We start from the raw sequence: 21,070 nt of genomic DNA on the forward strand, positions 1-21,070 counted from the left end.
TCATGGCTTCTTCCCCCGAAGCATCTTGGGAGCTGTAGTTTGTTCAGGATGCTGCTGAGAGTTGTTAGGAGAGCTCTGTTTCCCTCACAGGACTAAAATCCCTAGAGCGATTTAACAGATGATCCCTTTCACAGGGAACTCTGGGGACTGTAACTGGGAGGGGAATGGGGGTCTCTTAACAACACTTAGCAGCCTTATCAAACTACAGCTCCCAGGATTCTCTGGGAGAAGCCATGACAGTTTAAAGTGGTACCACAGAAATTTCAATGTCTCATGCGAATGTGGCCTCTATATGTTCTGGAAGCAGCCGCACCGAGCACTGGCCCTCAAGATATTTGGCTGGGCTAGAGGGCCTGGTCTTACCCTAGATTACCTGCATCTTTTCTCAACTATCTACTTCTTGCTTATATTAAGAAGCAGGCTTTTCAGATATAAACGCGCCATCACATCCTTCGAAACACACTAGATCCAGATTATCTCGCAAAACCTTTGCAGTTCCCATGCCCAGCCTTTCCTGTGGTTGGTCCTGTGGTGTCTTCTATGTTTATCTCAGCTCCTGCTGTACTCAAGCCATTCTCAGGTTGTCAAAGACCTCGCCTCCTCATGTTTCTTTTGTTTTTCTTGCCCCACAACATTTAAGGACAGGCTAACATGCCAACATTGAGCAGGAGAAAATCTTCCCTTCACACTTTCCCCATACCTGGATAAATTTCTGCTAAATCTCACCATTTTTTAGACGGTTGCTAATGTCACAAGAAAACAGGGACAATCCCACCAATAATCCCTGCCCACACTGCTTACTCTTTCAAAGAAGTTTTTCAGAGTTTTTCAAGAAGTTTTAACTGGTTTAGATGCTTGGTTTTTAAAACTGATTTTAGAATAAGGAATTGCATTCTGTTATTGAATAAGTTTTGCATTTTAAAACTCATTTGAATCACAGCACCAGTCACAAGTACAGGTAAAACGGGGTTTGGACCTGCTGCCCTCGATGCTAATACTATTTATTTAGGAACGTGCACCATTTTGTTCTAGAAAAAGATACTACTACTACCTCGAATAATAATGTATGTGTCATATCAATTTTCTGGGCAACCAGTGGCTTTGGCGGGTGGGGGAAAATAGCTATTGAACAATGTAAGTTGCCAACATTTGGGGGGCCAGTGGGCATATTTGGAATTTTGAGAAAGTCTCCTTGGGCGCCAGACACACAATGGCTGCTGGGTTAGCATATCGCCAAATGACTTTGGTGATGGGCCCATGAAATGCTCCTGCAACAGTCAGCCCATCAATGCAAGGAAAGGCACCTACACTAGCTACTGCCAGATTCACTCAGAGAGAAAAACTCTATGAAGGTTAGTCTAGTGCCATCATACACAACACACAACTGTTTATTGTTGTTTAGTCATGTCCGACTCTTCATGACCCCATGGACCAGAGCATACAAAGATATTAGCCACAACCACAGTGATGGGGGCAGAGAGAGAGCAGGTGACAAAGATAAGGCCCAAGGCATTTTGCTGCCTGAAGCAGAGCCCAAGTACATGCAGCAACTATCTCAGACAGGGCCGGGGAGCCCATGCTTCTCCTTGAGTTGTTGGGCCGGGAGGCAGCTAGCTGTGGGACCACCCCTGAGAATGCCCTCTCCATTGTTGTTGTTTAGTCATGTCCAACTCTTTGTGACCCCATGGACCAGAGCACGCCAGGCATTCCTGTCTTCTACTGCCTCCCACAGTTTGGTCAAACTCATGCTGGTAGCTTTGAGAACACTGTCCAACCATCTCGTCCTCTGTCGTCCCCTTCTCCTTGTGCCCTCCATCTTTCCCAACATCAGGGTCTTTTTCTCTTCTCATGAGGTGGCCAAAGTATTGGAGCCTCAGCTTCAGGATCTGTCCTTCCAGTGAGCACTCAGGGCTGATTTCCTTAAGAATGGAGAGGTTTGAAATTCTTGCAGTCTATGGGACTCTCAAGAGTCTCCTCCAGCACCATGCCCTCTCCATAGCGGCTGCCGAATAACGGTGGCACCATTCTCTGGACTGGATGTTAAGATGCTGGGAGGAGGACCTGGATAAAGCCCTCCCACCACCCGCAGTCCAGCGCCGATAAGGAGACAGGCAAGGGGAGATAAGCAGCCGAGGACGTCAACAAATGTTTGTCGCCTTGCAGATGTGCAGACGCTCAGAGAGGGACCTTGCTAGCCTAGTCTGGACGCAACTGCTCGACAAGACCATTGGCAGGTATGGCGAAGAAGCCACCCCACTCGCCCCCAATGCACCCGCTTGGTCTCTGCCAGTGCTGCCCTTCCCTGATGGTTTTTGCTTTTCAAAAGGGTGGGGGCGGAAACAGGGTTGGGAATGGCGTTTTTCAGTGGGTAAGGCTTTGCTCTGTTCCGAGTCCCACCTTTTCGTCTCTTCTTTTTCTTTCCTGTGATAGAGGAAGGCAGGAATTTGAATTTTTAATTTGAATTTTTAGCTGTGTTTATGTGCGTGCATGCCCACAATTTGAACTCAGCTTCAAGCAGCAAAAAGTCTCAGGCCAGCACTGCGTTCCCCGCAGGACAGCCTGTGGAGCCCTGGCAAGGGTCTTCTGCAATTTAGCAGCTGGGTGGCAGGTAGAAATTCAACAGGTGTAGTATGCTGCCTTCATGCCAGAGGAGGGGAGCTTGTACCCACTGCAACCATGAACACAGAAGCTCTGCCAGAAAGGATGTTTCAGCCACAGATAAATCTAATGGGGCTAATAAAGTTATCCAGTCTTCCTCTCCCTGCTGCTCCCCAGCTGCCCTCATGCATTATGAAAGCTGAAATAGGCTCCTGTTTTCACCTGTGGGGGCCGGTCATTGCCTCTTAGCCTAACCTACCTAACAAGGATGTTGTGGGGATTAAATGACGAGGTGGGAAACCATGCACACCACATTGAGCTTGTAGAAAAGGTGGAATATAGAATAATAATACTGATAATAGTACTAGGTCATAAAGAGATACATTCTGTTCTTTATGAAAAAAATTCATAACAAACCGAATTAATAGTAGAACAGAACTTTATCCTTTATGGCAGGATATAACTAATATATTAATATATAATATGAACAATAGGCCAAGGAGATAGACAGGTCACCGACAGTCAATGTTAGTTTTAGTTTGCAGCTATACATATACCAGCTATACATATACATTTACACATGCAAAATCCTCATAAATCTATGCCATCTTTTGTTTGCTTTCTGGGCCACGCAAATGACAGATGCCCGGCTTTGCCTGGTGGCGGCGCCAGCCGTGAGTTGAAAATGGAGAGCTGACAGCTGTCTAGAAACGATAAGATTGCCACATGATGAGGAAGGCCTGTTGAAACATGGCAAGTCCAGCGTCTCAGCCGGATTCTGCACGCCTGGCCACATTCTAGGATTCACCACCTGCACCCTTTTAATATGTTGAGCTGTGGGTTGCGAATGCTAATTATATGTATTTAAAATATTTCACCCCTCTGGCACCTGGTGCAGCTGCTTCCCTGCATTTCCACAGACCAGGTTACAGCAGGGAATCAAGCCCTCGGACCACCTTGATACCACCTAAATAGGGCCGTGTCCCCAAGCGCTGTAGAAATCCTCGGTCCAGATCCTCGGTCAGTTGCTGCGTGGGGCAAGTGATCTCTCTGGAAGCCAGTGGAGACAGGCATCGCCATCCTTGTTGATGCATGAAAGGGAAAGCTCATCTCCACCCAAACTCTGTCACATGGGCAGAGGCCATAACGAAACCCTTGCAACTGGAAAAACATGATGGTGGGGTTGAACTGTAGAGATGGAGAGGAATTCATTCATAACCAATTAGGTAGAAATTCAAACGCATCAGATTTGCGTTTTCCAAACCAATGAACCAAACGCCAACTACCCTTTCAAACTAGCACTTCTCTGATTTAAAAGCCTATGAGTTGAGGTAGCTGCTGGCTGCCCTCTTTTCTCAATGCATGCTCTTGGATATTTCTTTTTCCCCATTTATTTATTTATTATTAATGTTGCCATACATATATGAAATCTTTACATAATGATACATATACTTTATATTCATAAATTCACACTTTCACATTTCATTACGTACCAACATTTATCCATTTCTTATTTCTTGCCCTGTGTCTTCCCTCCACCCTGCGTGACTTCCTTGTTATTATTTTGTAACTTTATTATTGATTATAATTTTGTATCTTAATAATTAAACATTCAATCTTATATATCTGATTAGCTTAACTTAACTTTGTGAAATCAGTCTATACATATCAATAAATTCTTGTTGGAGCATCTTTTGGTCATGTATTCTTCTACACATTTTCATTCCTGATTGAGATTTTGATTAGATTGCATTCTAATTGTTGCTGTCATTTTTGCTAATTCAACCCAATTAGCTCTTGGATATTTCTTTTACGTTTTGTCCTCAGGTTGCTGTTCCTTGTTGCTCCACTGCCTTCTGGAGTTCTGACACTATGGAAACAAGATCTCTTCTCAGGCAAATAATGGGCTACAGCATGCCTTTTGGCTTCCTTATCCTTTTGGCCGTGGCCACAAATGGTGAGGAGAATGCAACCACACAACCTCCAGACAAATCTTTTTTTTTTTTTTTAAATAATTTTTATTAACAGGCCAATCACATCACATTATCCATATCACATTAATTCCAAATTATACAGCCAAATTTTACATTTTGTTGGGGGTACCCATACATCAAGCTCCGCACGAGTCCAAAACAGCATCACTTATCTTACTGCTTTAATTAGACAGTTCTGTCCAGTTTGATCCGGATAGTCCTTTATTACTTCCTTTCTCTTCTTGTTGTTATCATAAATTCCTTTCTTTGCGATCTCCGATGATTTTCACAAGCACGTTAAAAGCTCCACCCCCCCTTCATTCCAAACATACCGTCTCCTTGTGGTAATTCATCAGAAGATTTACTTATCCGTCCGTCACTCCTGGTCGCAGAGATCCATTAATCAGCAGTCTTATCAGTCGAGCTTTACTTGATGTATGTGCTTTCAGCTTCATTTCCAATCGTATGTTTCCAATTATAATTCCAAGCTGAAGCAACCAGCACGCGCTGATTGGAATCGGCGTCAGGAAGATCTGACTTCACCGGTGGCCTGTGCCAAGTGTTCGGCACCCCCATCTCTCGTTTCAGGGGGTGCATTGTGAACACCGCTGGCAGGACAGTGCCCCCCCACATCCTGAGGGGGATTAGGAAGGCTGCATACTTCCCATAGCAGCCCCTTAGTACCTCGTATGGGTCAGAGAGATGTTATTGTCGGCCATCTTCCAATGCCCCACCTGGTGGCCCCCCAGACTAATCTTTGCCTCATCCCACTGTTGCAGCTAACAAATCGTCTTCTCAAAATGCAACCGCTTCGGAGACAATTCATACGTCCAGAGAAAGTAGAAAGAACAAAACCTCTGGAGAAATGTATCCTGCTGCCTTGAAGCCTCTTTCCAAAGAATTGACTGCAGCTGCAAAATGGCCTCTGAATGCAACCATCAGCACCACTGAGATGTCACCCGGCAAAAAACCAAGCGCAAAACCAGGACAGGCTAAGGGAGAAGGAGAAATGAGGGCATCGCCTAAGTCAGATGAGAGGAATTCAACCCAAACCCATGGTAACAGGGGCTGTGGGGCTGGCTGCCGACCATCAACTACCACACCAGCTGCAAGAGCTGGATCTGGTGGTCTGACAGCAAACCTTGGAATCATCATGGCAGTGGTCCTCTCTCTCCTGCTCTGCTTCTGACCCTTGTCTGACCCCCTTGGTTGACGTGGGGCTTCCAAACCATGAAGTCCACTCACTCAGGGATGTGGTAGGATTGTAGTAATGCTGAAAATACACCCTGGGACATCTCCTCCGCTTCCAAACACCTAAGACCCAAATATAGTGTGTGTTTGTGTGAAATAAATTCTATGTTTTTTGAAAGAATCGCTCTGAGATCAGCCCTTTAAGCTCTCAGACTGTGTTACAGTGGTGAGACTGTACTACTCCTCTATTACCTTCCTCTCACCTCAAGAGTTTCGTATGTACACCAGCGCATCCTTGAAGACCTAGATTAACCCGTCTAACTTTGCAGTTTAACCACCCAGCCGTTCCTGTGTTGGTCTTGCCTTATCGACTCCTTTTGTTGTTCAACCGTTGCAGTTCATGGGCCCTTATCAGGCTGCCCCAGACAGGCATCCCTTCTATGACTTTCGTTTCTTCGTGCCCTGCGGCCTGAAACAAAACACTGCCATGCCAGAACTGAGCAGGTGAAAAGCTTCCCTTTGTGCTTATCTCGGTGCCTGGAGAAGCCTTTTGCTCTGCCACCCCTGCTGAGGCCCCAAATGAGCCGGACATCTCATTTGGAATCAACCATGGGGAGGGGCATTTTTTTCGAGACTGCAACAGGGGAGAAAAGGCTTAAATTTGCCTTCCCAACACACCATGCTGACAGGGTCCGCCATGAGGCCCAAGTGGCGTAGCAGTTCATCGTAAGATTGTAGCGTTGGAAGGGACCCCGTGGGCCATGTAGTCTGACCCACTGCGATGCATGCATCTCAACACATCGTCTCCCATCCAATTTGAAACCATACTGGGCCCTGCTTAGCTTTGCAAATGTGCTAGCAGTTTTCTTGCTGCACCACTAGGAGTGGGGTGTTTGTTCAGGGGCTGGGCACACAAGGCCCTGGGTCCAATTCCTTGAATCTCCATGTTTTGGGCCACAATTCAGGGGTAGCTGAGCAGGGAGTCCTATGGGGGAGCATAGTGGTTTGTCTAGGGTTTCCACCAGGGGTGCTTCCAAGCCTGGAGATGCTGGGAATTGAACCGGCAAAGCAGAGTGTTTGCTCTGCCACTGAGCTATGGCCTTTCCATGGTTCAGCTCCCTCTTCCAGCTCAAATACATAATGGTGGCGCAGTGTTGAAGACCCTGGAGAGCCCATACTGCACAGAGGGTACAAGACTAGGCGAGGTGGGCCAGGGGTTCAGTGTGTGCTTATTTTAAAATAGCCTTGAATTCTACTTCTGAAAGTGAAGCATCTATTTATATTGTCTTTATATTGTCTTCCCAAGAGTCGCTTGGGAAGAAACCAAGTCTTTAGTGTCATCAGCTCAGTCCTGGGAATACTCTGCCAACAGAGATTCAACAGGCACCTTCTGTTTCAGTTTTTGAAAGCTTGCCAAAAACTTTTCTATTCAGTCAGGCTTATGCAGGCAATGAAGAATGCATCTTTTCAAAATAGTTGGCTGATTTCTGATATGTGTGTGATTATTTATATGATTGTTGAAAATGACTGATTTTTTTAAAATGAATAGTGGAATATATAGATAGTAAATACAAATATATAAATATTTTATGATCAATCAAATGAATAAATATTATTTGGGGAGTGTAGAGGATATTGGGGAAGGATTTTCCTGATCATTTGAGTTTGCTGTGTAATCATGGGATTGCATTTACTGTTCAAAGGATTTTGACATGTTGTACTTCCTGGTTTCCTCAGCTGTACTATAAAATAAATAAATCAGTATTGTAGATGCTATTTTTTTTAAAAAAAATTCTTTCTTACCTGCACCGATGATAGTCATTGTTTGGATGGGAGGCTTTTATCCATTTCCACAGTCACACAATCAATCAATCAATCAATCAATCAATAGCTGAACTGGGATTCACACAGTCACAAAAACAAATTAACTGAAAAAGCCTCAAATAAAAAAAACGCAAAATAAATAGCAAAAACAAAAGCACCAAATATAAGCTCCAAATATCACCTTAGAACACTGCAGTCGGAAATGGAAGGCTTGAATTACAATTGGGGGGGACGCAAAGTAGCAGCGCAACAGGAAACACACAGGGGGACACAAAACGGAGCACATTTGGCTTCCAAAAAAAAGTTCGGAAACCAGAACACCTACTTCAGGTTTTGCAGTGTTTGGGTTCCAAGTTCTTCTTTAACTAAGCTGTTCGAAAACCAAGGTACCACTGTATTAGACAAACTAGAACCAGGCTGCAGACATGGGGCAGGCCAGAAAGGGACCCAGTCTAATTACAAACTTAATTCCACTTATCTGGGAGTAAACTCCCTAGAGTGCAATGCACTTTCCTTATTAGAAGACCAGGTTAGTCTGGTAGTCCTACATGCACAACACACAAGATTTGCATACATCCGCCACAACACTGGTGAGTACAGAGACTGTGGAGGTAACAAAAACAAAAACAAAAACCAAGCAGTGGTTTTGCTGCTTGAAATGGGCTTGTAGCACTTGGGCCAACCATTTAAAACGGGGATGGGGATGCTGTGCTTCTCCCAGTGCTGTTGGACTCCAACTCCCATCAGCTAGTCTGATGCTCTAACCACTACACCACACTGACCCTCTCCATTGTGGTTGCCCAAAGATGGTGGAAGTGGAACCACCGAGATATTCTCAAGTCTGGATGTTCTAGAGGAAGACTTAGAGAAGTACCACACCCACACACATACCCCACCCAGTCCCACAGCAGTAAGGGGAAGATGTGCAAAAGGAGATAAGCGCTTGCCAGCTTCAGGGAGCCTGTGGTTGCCATACTGATATCTAGATGACTAAAAGGGGACGTTACAGCCCTAGTCTGAGCAGGATGAAAACCACCATCCACTTGCACGGCCAGTCTGCTTGCCTGGCAGCCCATCCATCTTACTTTCCTTGGCCGTTCTGTGGTTGTGCCTTCCTCCGCTGTGGGTGCAGGAAGCAGAGCTGAGCAGGGGCTGATCGTGCTTGCTTACTGGTGAGGCTAGTGCACTCTGCATGAGCTCTGAGGCATCCTTTCTTCACGTCGGCCGCCCTAGCATTTTGTGTGGGAGGGTGGATAACTTTGGTGGTCCTTGGTTCCAAGAGCCTCTCGGTCTCCCCACATGTCCCAACGTGGGCAGGCCCCTCTCACACCCGCGATGCATTGCCAAGCTGACTACACCACTTCCTCTCGCTGTGTGCATTTAACGGTTGCTTCTTCTTTTTCAGTATTTCTCCACCGCCACCTCCTCCTCGGTTTCATTCACTCCTTCCTGCCCGGCCAAACAGAATATTGGTGAGGCGAAGGCAAAGCTGAGGCCTGCCCCACAAGAACCTTCCCTCAACAGGTGGGACCAGCGTTGCGTGAAGCCTTCTTCCTAAGCAAAAGGTAGAGGGGAGCGGGATGGTGGGGCATTGGTCATTTGGGATAGAGCAAAATTGCAAAGTATCGTGTGGAAATGGTTGTGGGGAAGGTGGGGTGGCAGCTGCGGAAATGAGAGGTGCATTGTTAAAGTGCGTTTGTTGTATCGTCCACCTGGCATCCCTCGAAGGAGTTCTGTTGGGCATCTATTTTATCTTCACAGAAACCTGTGAGGTAGGTTAGCGACTAGCCGAGGCGGGATTTGAACCTGGCTCTAAATCAAACACTTTGTCTGCTAAGTAGTCTGCCCCAAGCTGGGATTAAGAGCTGAAAGAGCTGGAAGAACAGTGGAAAAGAGGCTGCTATATGCAGAAAATCCAGCATCTCGACCAAGTGGCAAAATAGAGAAATCTGCTTCAGGCAGGACCATGATAGAGAGATGGGGAAAGGCAGGAATTTGAATTTTTGAAGTGCCGGCCCTAACAGAAGGGAGGTGGTACTTCTGGGGCTCAGTTTCAGGCGGCAAAATAACTTGAGTTGGCACAGGAGTCTCCACAGGACTAAATCAGGTTTCTGGTCCTGATTTCATCCTTATAATCTAGGCAGCTATATAGTTTTATAGTCTCCAGCCACATTTTCCTTCCTGGATGCTGGAAGCATTTCTTAAACTCTTCGCTGCTCATGAATAACACATGCCGAAACGTGGAAAGTCAATGAGCACCCTTTTTCTATAGTGATAAGTCACAGATTCCATGCTGCATGGATGAGTGAAAGTGCTGTACAGCCCTCAAGTTTCCCCTACACCCACCTTCGATTACGATATCTCACAGTAGATTCAGAAGAGATGCAGTGGAGGAGACACAACGTGCACACGCTTGGCATCTCCTGTCTGAGCTTCCTACGCAGGAACTGACAGAGGATGGTCCATTGTGGTGAGATGTGGGGAATCCCCCTCCCAAAAACTGCAGGGAAAGCACTCAGAGGACGAATTTCTTTCAGGGCAGCCTCTTATAGCACTTCTCTGGCCCCTCAAGGGATGGGATGAGGTAGAAATTCAGATTTTTTTGCATTCTAATGAGAAACTTCCTAATCCACGCTTCTCAAGCCAATGCACAATTAATTATCCTTTGGAATTTGCACCTCTCCAGATTTTGCAGTGTAGATCTCCAAACCGAGAGGGTGTGCAAAAATGCATATGTTAGTGCTTCTCCAATTTTCCACCTCCCACATGAATTGTTGAAGGTCTTGATGATTTTTTCCCCTGCCTGCTGTAGCAATTGCAATGCGCCGTGCTAGACACTGCATGATTTTGAAATGCATTTTTGTTGCTGCTTTTATTTGTTATACTGTATTTGATTGCACTTTAAATTCCATAGAATTTGATACGACTTCAGAGTGCAAGTGTCCTTTGCAGAGATGGCACAGAACACCTGAATGAAGCTTATGGGCCACTGGTAATCCGCAAACACAATATGGGAACCCTGTGTTAGGCACAAAAATGCATACGTTAGGAAAGATAATGTAGAAAAATCCATTGCTTTATAGGAAATCGCTTACACAAAAAAATGTGCCCAATAGTCAAAACTGCATACCTTTAAAAAATATGGGGGGTTTTTGGAGAGAATTTTGCACTCAAAAAACTGAGGAATTTTCATGAGGATTTTTTAAAAAACAGATTGCAATTTGCTGTGGAAATGCAAAGATGTTAGTTTAAGACTGGGAAACTGAGGAACTGAGAGAAACTGAAATGGGCAGATATATTCATCCTTTATCCTCAGGGTGGAGGATAAGCTGCTCCAAGGAATATTATACCAGGATCTTCCCCTGACTTGGAGCCTGCCCTGTAGAGAGACAACATGAAATGGGTGTCCAAATGGCACTGCAATATTTTTTTAGAGGGTTGGGCCTAGCAGGGATGAGGCAATGCTTCGGGCAGAGAACTGCCGTGGGCTGGAACAACCCTGATCATTCAGCTTTCTTTCTTTCTTTCTTACTTATATTTTGTTGCTTCTATTTCTTTTAATTATGGCAGTATGAGAGAAACACTAGAAAGAGAAGCAGCAGGCTGTGGCAGGAAGAGGGAGCGGCCCTTTCCATCTACCCGCCTTACACAACTGCCACCCGGCCCCTCCTCTCCCCAGGTTCTCTCAGCGGTCAGCCATTTTGTGGGGCGCACACAGTGAGGCCCCTTCCATTGGCCTCCTTTGACCCATTTTTGTTTTACGTTCCTTCCATGAGACACATTGTGGTTTCCTGCTGAAAGGCAGGATAGAAATATAATAAACGTACACAACAGAACAGTGTTGCAGCACACAAGCAGCATTTCCACACAATTATCTCATTAAGAGAATGTCTCAACGTCAGACTAGGATACCTAAAGGGCCGTCTCCTTTTGCCTGGCAGCTTGTTAAGATGAAGGAAACGTTCGAGGGTGGAGGGTGGCAATATATCAGGAGCCTCTGAGTTTACAGTAATTCTCTAATGGCCATAATTACTGTGGTGCCAAGGTGGTTGGCAGGGATATTTGGACTGGGCACATGAGGGAAATTATTCAGCTGCAAGTGGCAGCAGGTAGGGCCTTGGGCAGTGCCAGTTTAAGGTTTCACAGGAGGCTTTGACCAAGATGGCCTCAGTGGGCTTCAGCTTCCACTGCGTCACCCAACCCCCTAGCAATACCACTTGCCCTTGAAGTATTCCCTCAAATACTATGTCATGTGCTCTATCTTAACTTTCCAGACTCCACCCTTGGATGTTGCTTTCTGGAAAGCCTAGCCTGGGTCTTCCCTGTTGATATGGAAGAGCAACCAGGTTCCCATGAGAGGAAACGGTCCTTTATCTGAAGAAATCTCCTCATGGCCACCACCAGTTGCCAGCTTCCTATTCAAAAGGCACACACATACACACATATTCCTAATCCCAGCTCTGGGGCATGGTGGAAGTGTCAGACGTTGATATTGCATACCCCACAAATGTCCCGGGGGAAAATGGGGCATCCTTTTTTTTTTTATCGCGAGAGAACAGTGGCCATTTGGGTTGCTGTGATCTTGCCTGATTTTGCGGCGCAATCCCCCCACCCCCGGAAAAGTGCTTTCTTTTGGGTGTGATCTCACATGGTATCCCCAAGCACTTGTTTTTGGGTGCCTTGCCCATTCTTTTTTTGGAGGGGGGGAAACCATGGCCATGATGTTTTCATGATAAAAAATGGGAAAATACAGCCCAGGAAGATGGCGTCCTGGATTTTGGTTTCAAGGTCTTGGAGGGTATGGTATGGCTGGGCAGGTGTCATGGCCCATTCCTGACCAGGGGACTAACCGCCAGCCCTGGCTGCCACCACCTTTTGCTAACCTTCACTGAGTGAGGGAGGAAAATGTGACAAGTGAGCTGAAGGAGTTGCAGTCTCTGCTAGCCTCTCCCTCTGGGCGGGCATGAGGACTGGGCCATTTGCTTGCTCTCTTCCGCAGCATCAAGGCAGCATGGGATTTCAGCAGGTTTTGGGTTGATTCCTACCGTCCTTCTTACAATGGTATCCTGCCTTTCTCTTATTATGGAACTCAAGGCAGTGTACATGTAAGTCCTCAGCTGGTCTCCCATCCAGGCACTGATCAGCATTAAGCCTTCTTTGCATCCATAAGGGAGTAGACTCATGTGCCTTTGGACCACAGCAAGAGCGGACTTTGCTCTTTCAAATTTCAGTGGCATCCTTTGCAGGGCCAAAATTTGACAGCCCCACCTCTCGCCTTCCATTCCATTTGCTATATCACACCTACACCGCTTCCTATACTCAGCGCCCAGTGTAGCCAAATCTGCCTCTGACAACACCCACTGGATCGGGAAGGAATGATGGGTATATCTGCCCATTTTCAGTTTACCTCCATTTCTCATATCTTCAACTCTTCACTTTTCCACATCAACTGACAATTTTTTAAAAAGAGTCTAGGTGAAAATTTCAGTGCTAATTTCTCCTAATATACATATTTTTATTTTTGTATGCAGTTGTGCCGAGTCTACACATTTTTGCAAAGCAAATTCCCCCAGTAGAATGCATTTTTGTACAATATTTTCACCCACATGTGCATTTTTTTGTGCACACTTTGCTGCATTTCTGTACGCGTGACTCGGCTGGAGAACCGTGCTGCAAAATTGGCGAACTGCAAAGGACGGCTACATTTTGGTTCATGTATTGTTTCAGAAAGTGAAAGGCTCGCCTTTAAATGAGGACAGAATTGAATGGTTCCTCCTGCCCCCTAGCTGCCCGTTAGTACCGGATGGCGAGGTGGCGTTGTGAGCGGTTAGCTCTGCCGCTCGTACTACAGGCCACTTCCGTCAGCAAAATATGTTATTCTTCCTGAGTGGAAAATCCTGGGTGTAGCCTTGCTGGGTGGGGAGATTTTGTCCCTCCGAACCATTGAGTTGGCAGCCTCACTGGCTAGGCCACAGCTTGGATGTCCACCAGTCTGGATGGCTGTAAAAGAAAATTAGACCTTTTCATGGAGGCAAGGCTATCAATGACTAGCTATGGTGGTGACTCTGTTCTGCCTCCGCTGCTGGAGGCAGTAATACTGCTGGATACCAGTTCCTGGAAACCACAGGAGGGTTGCACTCTGGCTGCATGTGAGAACAGATGCTGGATTAGATGGGCCACTGGCCTGATACAGCAGGCTCTTGCCACAAAAGAGCTCAGGCATGATATAACTCTGAAAAATGCATAAGCACAGATGAGATTCCAAAGATGGCAACTCCATTCTAGACTCTTCTCTGGTTTTTTTTTCTTTTCCCAAATATATGCATGGCATTTATACAGAGCCTCTCTCCAGGTCCCGAACAGCCTGGTCTGATAGGGCTCATTTTACATTGCAGCTCCTGGGATCTTTAGTACTCAATGCATGGGCTCTGCTGCTGAGCTCTGAGCCATCACTCATGCAATCTGCATAATAATAATAATAATAATAATAATAATAATAATATTTGTACCCTGCCCATCTGGCTGGGTCTCCCCAGCCACTCTGGGCGGCTTCTAACAAAGATTGGAAGCTTCTGAAATGTAAAAAAAATGCTCGTGTCTATAATGCATTCAAATTAAAACCACAAGGGAAATCTGGAGCATAGAAACCTGTTCGTATGTGGTCTTCCTCACTTGTCTTTCTCAGCTATCGGCTCGTTCCACACCTTCCTCTCCCAATCCCTGCTTCCTTCCCCCCCGAAAACCTCATCAGCCTTGCTCCCCGCCCTTTCCTGTCTCTTTCAGTTCCTCCTCGTTCAATTTGATTTGTGGGGTAAGACTTGAGAAGGCTGCAGAAATAAACTGGTCCTGTCTCCTACTTTACAGAGGACAGCAGCCCTTTGTTTGAATGGCTCCTCTGTAGGAAGGTGTGTCCCGTCCAAGTGGCACAGTGAGCTAATTCTAGACCCTGAACCCTAATAGTCTTAAAACAGATCCCTTCAATCAGGGGTGGGGAACCACCAGCCCATGGGCCAAACCTGACCTGCCAGAGGTCCCAGTTTGGCCCATGAGAGCTGTTTCCCCCCAAACCATGCCCAGATGTGGCTTCACAGGAACTACTGGGAGCTTAAAGGAAAGTCCCACTTGTTCTTTTGCCTGAAGCAAGATGTGCTCCTGTGCCTTGTTTTGGAAGCATTTTGTGGGCTGTACGAAGGAGTTCCTCTCCATGTTGTTGATACCTGCAAAATCTGAGCTTCTATCTCCGCCTCTATCAGCTGATTTTTGGGGGGTGGGGTGGGGAGAAAGACACACTTTTCTAGCCCTTTGCTCAGTACTTCCCAAAGGGTCAAGCACTCCACACTGGGCAATAGATATAGGACACAATATCGACCTAAACCTCTGGAAGAAACACTGGAAAAGAGATTTGAAATTTACCACACATTATTCTCTGAAAGAGAACTATTTGAGAATGATTCATAGATGGTATTTAGTTCCGAGTAGGTTGGCTAAGATGTATAAAGCTGAATCAGATACGTGTTGGAAATGTAAAGAAATGGGAGGAACTTTTTTTCATATGTGGTGGACATGCAGAAAGGTAAAAGAATATTGGGAAATGATTTATAATGAGTTGAAAAAAATGTTTAAATTTACCTTCCCCAAAAAACCAGAGTCCTTTTTGTTGGGAATAACCCAGACAGAATTTCCCAGGTGCCAGAAGTTTATTTATGTATGCAACAACAGCGGCCCGTGTTCTGTTAGCCCAAGAATGGAAAGTGAGTGAGGTCCCATGTAAAGAAGATTGGCAACTTAAGATGTTAGAACTTGCAAGCTTAACACACAGAATAAGAGAGCAAGAAGAATATATATTTAAAGAAGAGTGGAACATATTTATTGAATATATGGAAAATAATTGTAAGCTGAAAACACTGGCAGCATTCAACAGAGTAAACAATATTTGATTGGTGTAAAAGTGGAAAATTGATTTGAATGGTTATAGTAAAATATGCAGGAATGTATGGTATGTAACATGAACCACGAAAGGAGAAGAAGGGAAGTCACTGGATATTTTAAAGTTTGTAAAAAAAAAAATGTAAGAAACTGAAAACTCAATAAAAATTATTTATTAAAAGAAATAAGCAAAGGGTCAAGCACCCAACAGTTAAGCTGGCTGTCGGGTGCTTGGGAACCTCACACAAGAGATTTTGACAGGTGGGAGGAACAACCTGCCTGTCAGTCACATGAAACCCCAGTGGTGTTACATGATTGACAAATGGGCTATTCTGCCCACCTGTCGACACTGGGCTGTGTTTCTCCACCTAACTGCTTAACTGGCCATATGTCATGAAACACACAATTAACATTTCTCTTCTCAGCCCCTCCCCATCATTCTAATTTTTCAGCTATGCCTATAAATTATATGTGCCATCATTTGTTAACTTTTTTTGAGTGATGCATTTCCTCCTTTTCCGGTGATGCATCGGTTGCTGCCCTCCTGCAGATGTATGTGGATTTCAGACGTGAGAAATGTGTCTGTCTGGTAGGAAGTGCCACTCCTTGTGGTAACCCTTCCTAGAACAGTTGTAGGCAGTTCTGCCCTCAACCAAGCCCCAGACACAAAATAGTGAGTGCTCCTGTCCACCATATTCCTTAGGAATTCCTCTTGATTGGAGCCCCATTTTTTTAAAGTTCTCACGCACCTGACTTGAAAATACTGCTGGTTCATTTGTTGTCTGGTTTAAAAGAGAATTCACAGATGCCAAGATCCATGTTTGGCACAAGTACTCTTTGGTAAGAGAACCCAAGCAGAGATTTAAAATTTTTAAAAATACACAGCAAAGTAAAGCGTGGAAATATAGGCTGGTGGATCTTTAAAATATTCCTTTCTAAGATGCTTCCTAAGTCCTCCTCTTCCCTTAGCATAGAAAGAGACTACATGTTTGGCAAGTTAAAAATGGTTTGCATACAAAATCTTCAAAGATCAGGTTCATGTGCTTTCTCATATAGCAGTCAGAAAAAGACAGGCAGTAAAACTAAAGTTCTAAAGTGGTGAATGGTTATTTGCCTAGAAACAAAAGGATGGCTTGCAGAAAGCCATGAAGCTAAGCTGGAGCAACCAAGCTTAGCCTCCTTACTTGCAGGAGTGCAAATGGTGTAATGGGAAGAATGAAAGCTTGATAACCCTTTCTCCCAAGATAAGAGAGAGTGACCTAAGCCTGTCAGGACAGCTTACTCTGTGGTCTTAACCCCTCCATGCATTAATTAGAGTTAAGCACGTTGGTTATATGGGACTGAGGATCCCACAAATACATCCTTTTATTCATCATATGCTTCTGTCCTTCTAGATTTGCTTACAACTCTCTTTCTTTCTAGCTATCTATATTTTCCTCTCTTATCCAGAGCCGTCTTTCTCATTGGACTTAGTGGTTCGTTGTGCCAGGGTGCTGGCCTCTCAGGGGTGCCCTGGTGAGTGGGGGAGCTGCGCGGCTTTACCAGCAGCCTCCCCTTTCCCTGCACACCCGCCAGCTGCGCCCCGCCAACTATATGGTTGGCGGGCATGCAGCTTCCTTCCCAAGCCTCCACAGGAGGAGAGCGATCCCCACAGAGGCTTAGGATGGGAGCTGCACACACAGCTTCCCTCCCAAGCCTCTGCGTCTGCTAAAGATGGCCCTGCTCCCGGTCGCTGTCCTCCTCCTGCTTCCTGGCAAAAGGAGGTGCGCAGCCTTCCTGGGCTGCCTTCTCGGGCGGCCTGACACCAGAGAACATGTCCTCCAGCACGTTTTCCTGCTTGATCGCCACCACCACGCCAGGGATCGGGGCGGTGGGGGAGGCAGAGGACATTTTCCACCGCCCCCTCCCTTGTTTTGGAGTTGCTGGGGGGCGGCGGCAGAGGGATCTTTGCACACGGCGCTGGATATGCTTAAGATGGCCCTACTCTTATCCAATGTATATCATGTTCATTTCAAAGAGCTGGGGAAGGTTGATAGCACAGTGGTTAGAGCATCTGCTTTGAGTGCAGAATGTCCCGGGTTTAATCCCCAGGGCTGGGGAAAAGATCCCTGTCCGAAATCCCGAAGAGCCATTACCAGTGAGTGGGGACAGCACTGAGTTAGATAGACCAAGTGGTTTGACTCTGTATAAGACAGCTTCCTTTTATGTTACTAGCGAACATCTTTTACATTAAAGCAATACTGTACAAATCAATTCACCAAATAAAACTAGTTTGCAAGACTAGAGACAGGGTGCGGTCAGCTCCAGACCTTGTTAAACGCTGGAAAGGAATTTTGCTGTGGGGTGTCCTGAGCCAAACAAGACACAATGCCCTAGGAGACATCCATGATGTGTAGCTCCACATGATCTGAGCATGAAGTCCCCAACCCATCAGAAGAATTCACGGGTCCCTAATTTAAAAAACCCAGGTGTTTAGATATTCTCTTACTCCTCTCTCTTTTCAGTGCAATCTTCCAGGGGGGAAAATGTTTTTAAAAAACTTTTCACATTTTGTTCTCAGGTTGCTGTTCCGTGTTGCTCCACTACATATCACTAGCCAAGCAGGCCCTGCCCTCTGGAGTTCTGCCGCCATGGAAACGCGATCCCTTCTCAGGCAAATAATTGGCTACGGCATGCCCTTTGGCGTCCTTATTCTTTTGACCGTGGCTGCACATGTTGATGGGCAAGTTTCTGCTACTTCAGACACACGGCCTGTGGGGACCACCATCTTTCCCCCCACGTCAACTTTCACAACTGAAAGGGTGGACACAGAGCTTGCAACCTCACCCTCTCCAGCCAAGCCTTCAGCTCTCCCCTTGTCTCAGTCCACTGCTGCAGCTAAAAAACTGTCTCTAAAAACAGCCACTACAGAGATTATTCTCCAAGAGAGCAGTACAGATGAAGATGAAACTATCACCAACAATACATCAGGCCCCCATCCCTCTACCGGCCCTGCGATCAGCCTTACCACAGAAACAGCTGCTGTGGGACAAAAATTTGCGATCAGACCTACCACAGAAGCAGCTGTTGTGGGACAAAAAACTGGTACAACCAGTGGCGTGGCAAACCCTCTCAATACAACAACAGCCCCTCTCGAGACTACTGTTGGGAGTACATCTGGCATCAAACCAAGGTCAAATTCAAAACAGACTACCAAGGGTGAAGCACAGCCAAGTCCGAAGCCAGAACAAGATGTGGTAGATGACACCAAAACAATGGACAACCGCACCCATTGGCCTGCTCAGTGGCCCTCAACCACGACAGCTGTCCCCCAAACAACAAGCGCTGTCCTTGGCCCAAGAGCAAGTTCTGAGAACAACAGCCAGACTGGAATAATTGTGGCCGCTGTCCTCTGTGCCCTTCTGTTCCTGATCCTCTTGATTGCCATCCTCCTTTGCTGGCGAAGGCGCCGCTCTGGCTCAACCAGCTTCAACGAGGGGTGGGCAGGCCAGGTGGCGCTGCCAGACGACTCGGCCTTGGATCGGGATGTGGAGCAAGGGGCAGTGCCTGCAAAGGAAGAGGAGACCAAGCGCAACACACTCATCACGTTCTCCGGCAAGCGTCAGTCAAGGGTGCCTTCGGTAGCCATGGAGGAAATAGGCGAGAAAGGAGAGAGCGGGGAGAACCAGAAACTGCTTTGTGGAGATGCTGGCGGAGGCTCCAGCCCAGAGGCTTCTGGGAAAGCAAATGGTAGACTCTCAGAATCCACCATGCAGTCCTCTCAAGAGATCGTGTTCCCCCCACCCCCAGCTAACCAGGAGTAGCCTCTTCCTCAACGACCAACGGAGGACACACTTCTTATGCCCCTTTCTACCCCCCTTCCAGTAGATTAGGACACTCCATTGGCCCTGTTCCCGGTCCATTCAGAGCTGGTGGAAGGGCGGAGGAGCCCAGGAGAGAAACGCTTGCACCATCAGTGTTTCCGACCACATCCTTTTTCCTGTTTGTATGGTATCTGCAAGGTAGAGACAGTGATCTTAAACCAGGAGTCCTGGTTTCCCAGCCACCTTTGCCTTAGTCTCACCAAACCTCTTTTCCCTTCTAGAAGACAAGGGGTTTGAGCTGTTGCTTTTTCGCAGCTGTGTGGAAAACACCTTGGTGTGGTTGTACAGGTGGAAAATCCAGGGCTTCAAAGAGGAGGGAGGTTGTGCTGGAGAAACAACGGCCTTCTATTTGTAGCAGAAAGTCTTGGTTGCCATTTTCAGAAAGAGGGTAAATTGACGACATCAAATTTGCTGCAATTTTCCACAACATTGAAAATGGTTGTGGGTGATGAGCCCTATTATCAGAACCAGTTTGCAGGGGACTTTTAACGCAGAAGTGCGAATAGGCTAGCCAGATATCGCAACCCTATTCTTTAAATCTATCCAGGCCAGTGGGCATGTAGGTTCATATGGACACTCTTCTCATTTAATGCAGGTACCATCCCAAATCTTTCCAACCAGACAGCTTACTGCTATGTATCATATCAAAAGTACATCTTTTCAAGCAGCCAGTGAACGAACCCTTATTAGCCAATTCTCCAAGATCTGTTGCAGGGTAAGCGGAGTATAGATGTTCATAATTTAAAGTAGACCACAAATGGGAGGAGTGTAGCTGGAGTAATGGGCAATATTTATTTCTGGATAACCATTACAGTTAAGTGGGTTTTCAGGACCCATTATTACAGATTGTTGCCTCTTAATATGCTTCGGTCATTCTTTTGGACCAATTATCAAGGCGCTGGAGTGGGTGGGACGTGGGTTCTCCGTGATTTATTTACCCAGGAGTTGATGTTTCTAACTCCCTTGGAGTGAGAGGCAACAATTTCCTGAGAGGTAGATACATTAGTGTGCAGCATCAAAAGCAACAAAGAGGCTTTAGGGCACTTTAGAGACAAATGGATTAATAGCGGCACAAGCTTTTGTGAACTTGAATCTTCTTTATCTGATGAAGTGGCTTCTAATCCACGAATGCTTATGCCACATACAAAATTTGTTTGCCTAAGATGAAAGAAGCCACACTGTTGTTTTGGCTGAGATAACATGTGGTAATCATCTCGTACTTATTAGTACAAAATAGTTAATGATACTTTTGTGAATAGGCACTTAGGGAAACCAAACCAAAGAATCTACAAAAGTTTTTTACTGGTTTTCTGAAAGCCAGTGTTAGGGCACCACAAGATAGATGCTTTAAAATCCTCACAGAATTACAGGTTCCAAAGTTCATTGGAGGAGAAAACATGGCAATTATTCTGGTTTTGGTCCAGTTTAGATTTCTGCTGCAGGTCATAATCTGTGACAGTGTTTGCCCGCACAAGCCCCAATGAAACAAATAGAAAGAGCTGTGCAAGAGGCCATCTGCCATTTTCCCTACTTGTCTCTCCTCCATTCACCCTCTGGATAACCCTGTCTAGTGTTCACTATATGTTCAATTGCTGTTTGTGTCAATTTGTTGTGGTTTTTTTGCAGAGATTTATTTTTGTGTGTTGCCGTATCAAAATATATCAATAAAGAAGTTTTACTTTGGTTTAATTTTTT

The 21,070-nt window shown here is 45.9% G+C and overlaps 1 protein-coding gene and 1 long non-coding RNA gene across 12 annotated transcripts; one reads left to right on the forward strand and one right to left on the reverse strand.

Annotated features, from left to right (window-relative positions):
* Positions 1-1,933: 1,933 nt before the first annotated feature.
* Positions 1,934-21,064, forward strand: SPN (sialophorin). 11 transcript variants are annotated; one of them, XM_080977915.1, is made up of 5 exons: positions 2,005-2,234; positions 4,426-4,555; positions 5,351-7,972; positions 8,992-9,151; positions 18,073-21,064. In XM_080977915.1, exon 5 carries the CDS (start codon positions 18,143-18,145, stop codon positions 19,313-19,315), a length of 1,173 nt encoding a protein of 390 aa, XP_080834041.1. In that variant the 5' UTR covers positions 2,005-2,234; positions 4,426-4,555; positions 5,351-7,972; positions 8,992-9,151; positions 18,073-18,142; the 3' UTR covers positions 19,316-21,064. The 11 variants fall into 11 exon arrangements, with proteins under 11 accessions (XP_080834039.1, XP_080834037.1, XP_080834043.1 ...); XM_080977913.1 differs by lacking the exon at positions 5,351-7,972 and having other exon boundaries at positions 1,934-2,234; positions 8,992-9,110; XM_080977918.1 differs by lacking the exon at positions 4,426-4,555.
* On the reverse strand, positions 9,161-11,364 carry LOC308461220. Its single transcript, XR_013978838.1, has 3 exons — positions 11,119-11,364; positions 10,717-10,965; positions 9,161-10,605 (listed from the first exon to the last, which is right to left on the reverse strand). It is a non-coding gene; the product is annotated as an uncharacterized lncRNA (long non-coding RNA).
* Positions 21,065-21,070: the final 6 nt, after the last annotated feature.

This window comes from Podarcis pityusensis (assembly GCF_964106645.2).
Source record: "Podarcis pityusensis genome assembly, chromosome: 13".
Classification (NCBI taxonomy): Eukaryota; Metazoa; Chordata; class Lepidosauria; order Squamata; family Lacertidae; genus Podarcis; species Podarcis pityusensis.

Excerpts from the sequence above, each read along its gene's own strand:
- SPN (XM_080977910.1), top strand. The coding sequence starts at position 8,135 with ATGCACAACACACAAGATTTGCATACATCCGCCACAACACTG. Across the intron at positions 8,177-8,991 it reads ATACATCCGCCACAACACTG|TATTTCTCCACCGCCACCTC; the intron begins GTGAGTACAGAG and ends CTTCTTTTTCAG. Across the intron at positions 9,111-18,072 it reads CAAGAACCTTCCCTCAACAG|GTTGCTGTTCCGTGTTGCTC; the intron begins GTGGGACCAGCG and ends TTTTGTTCTCAG.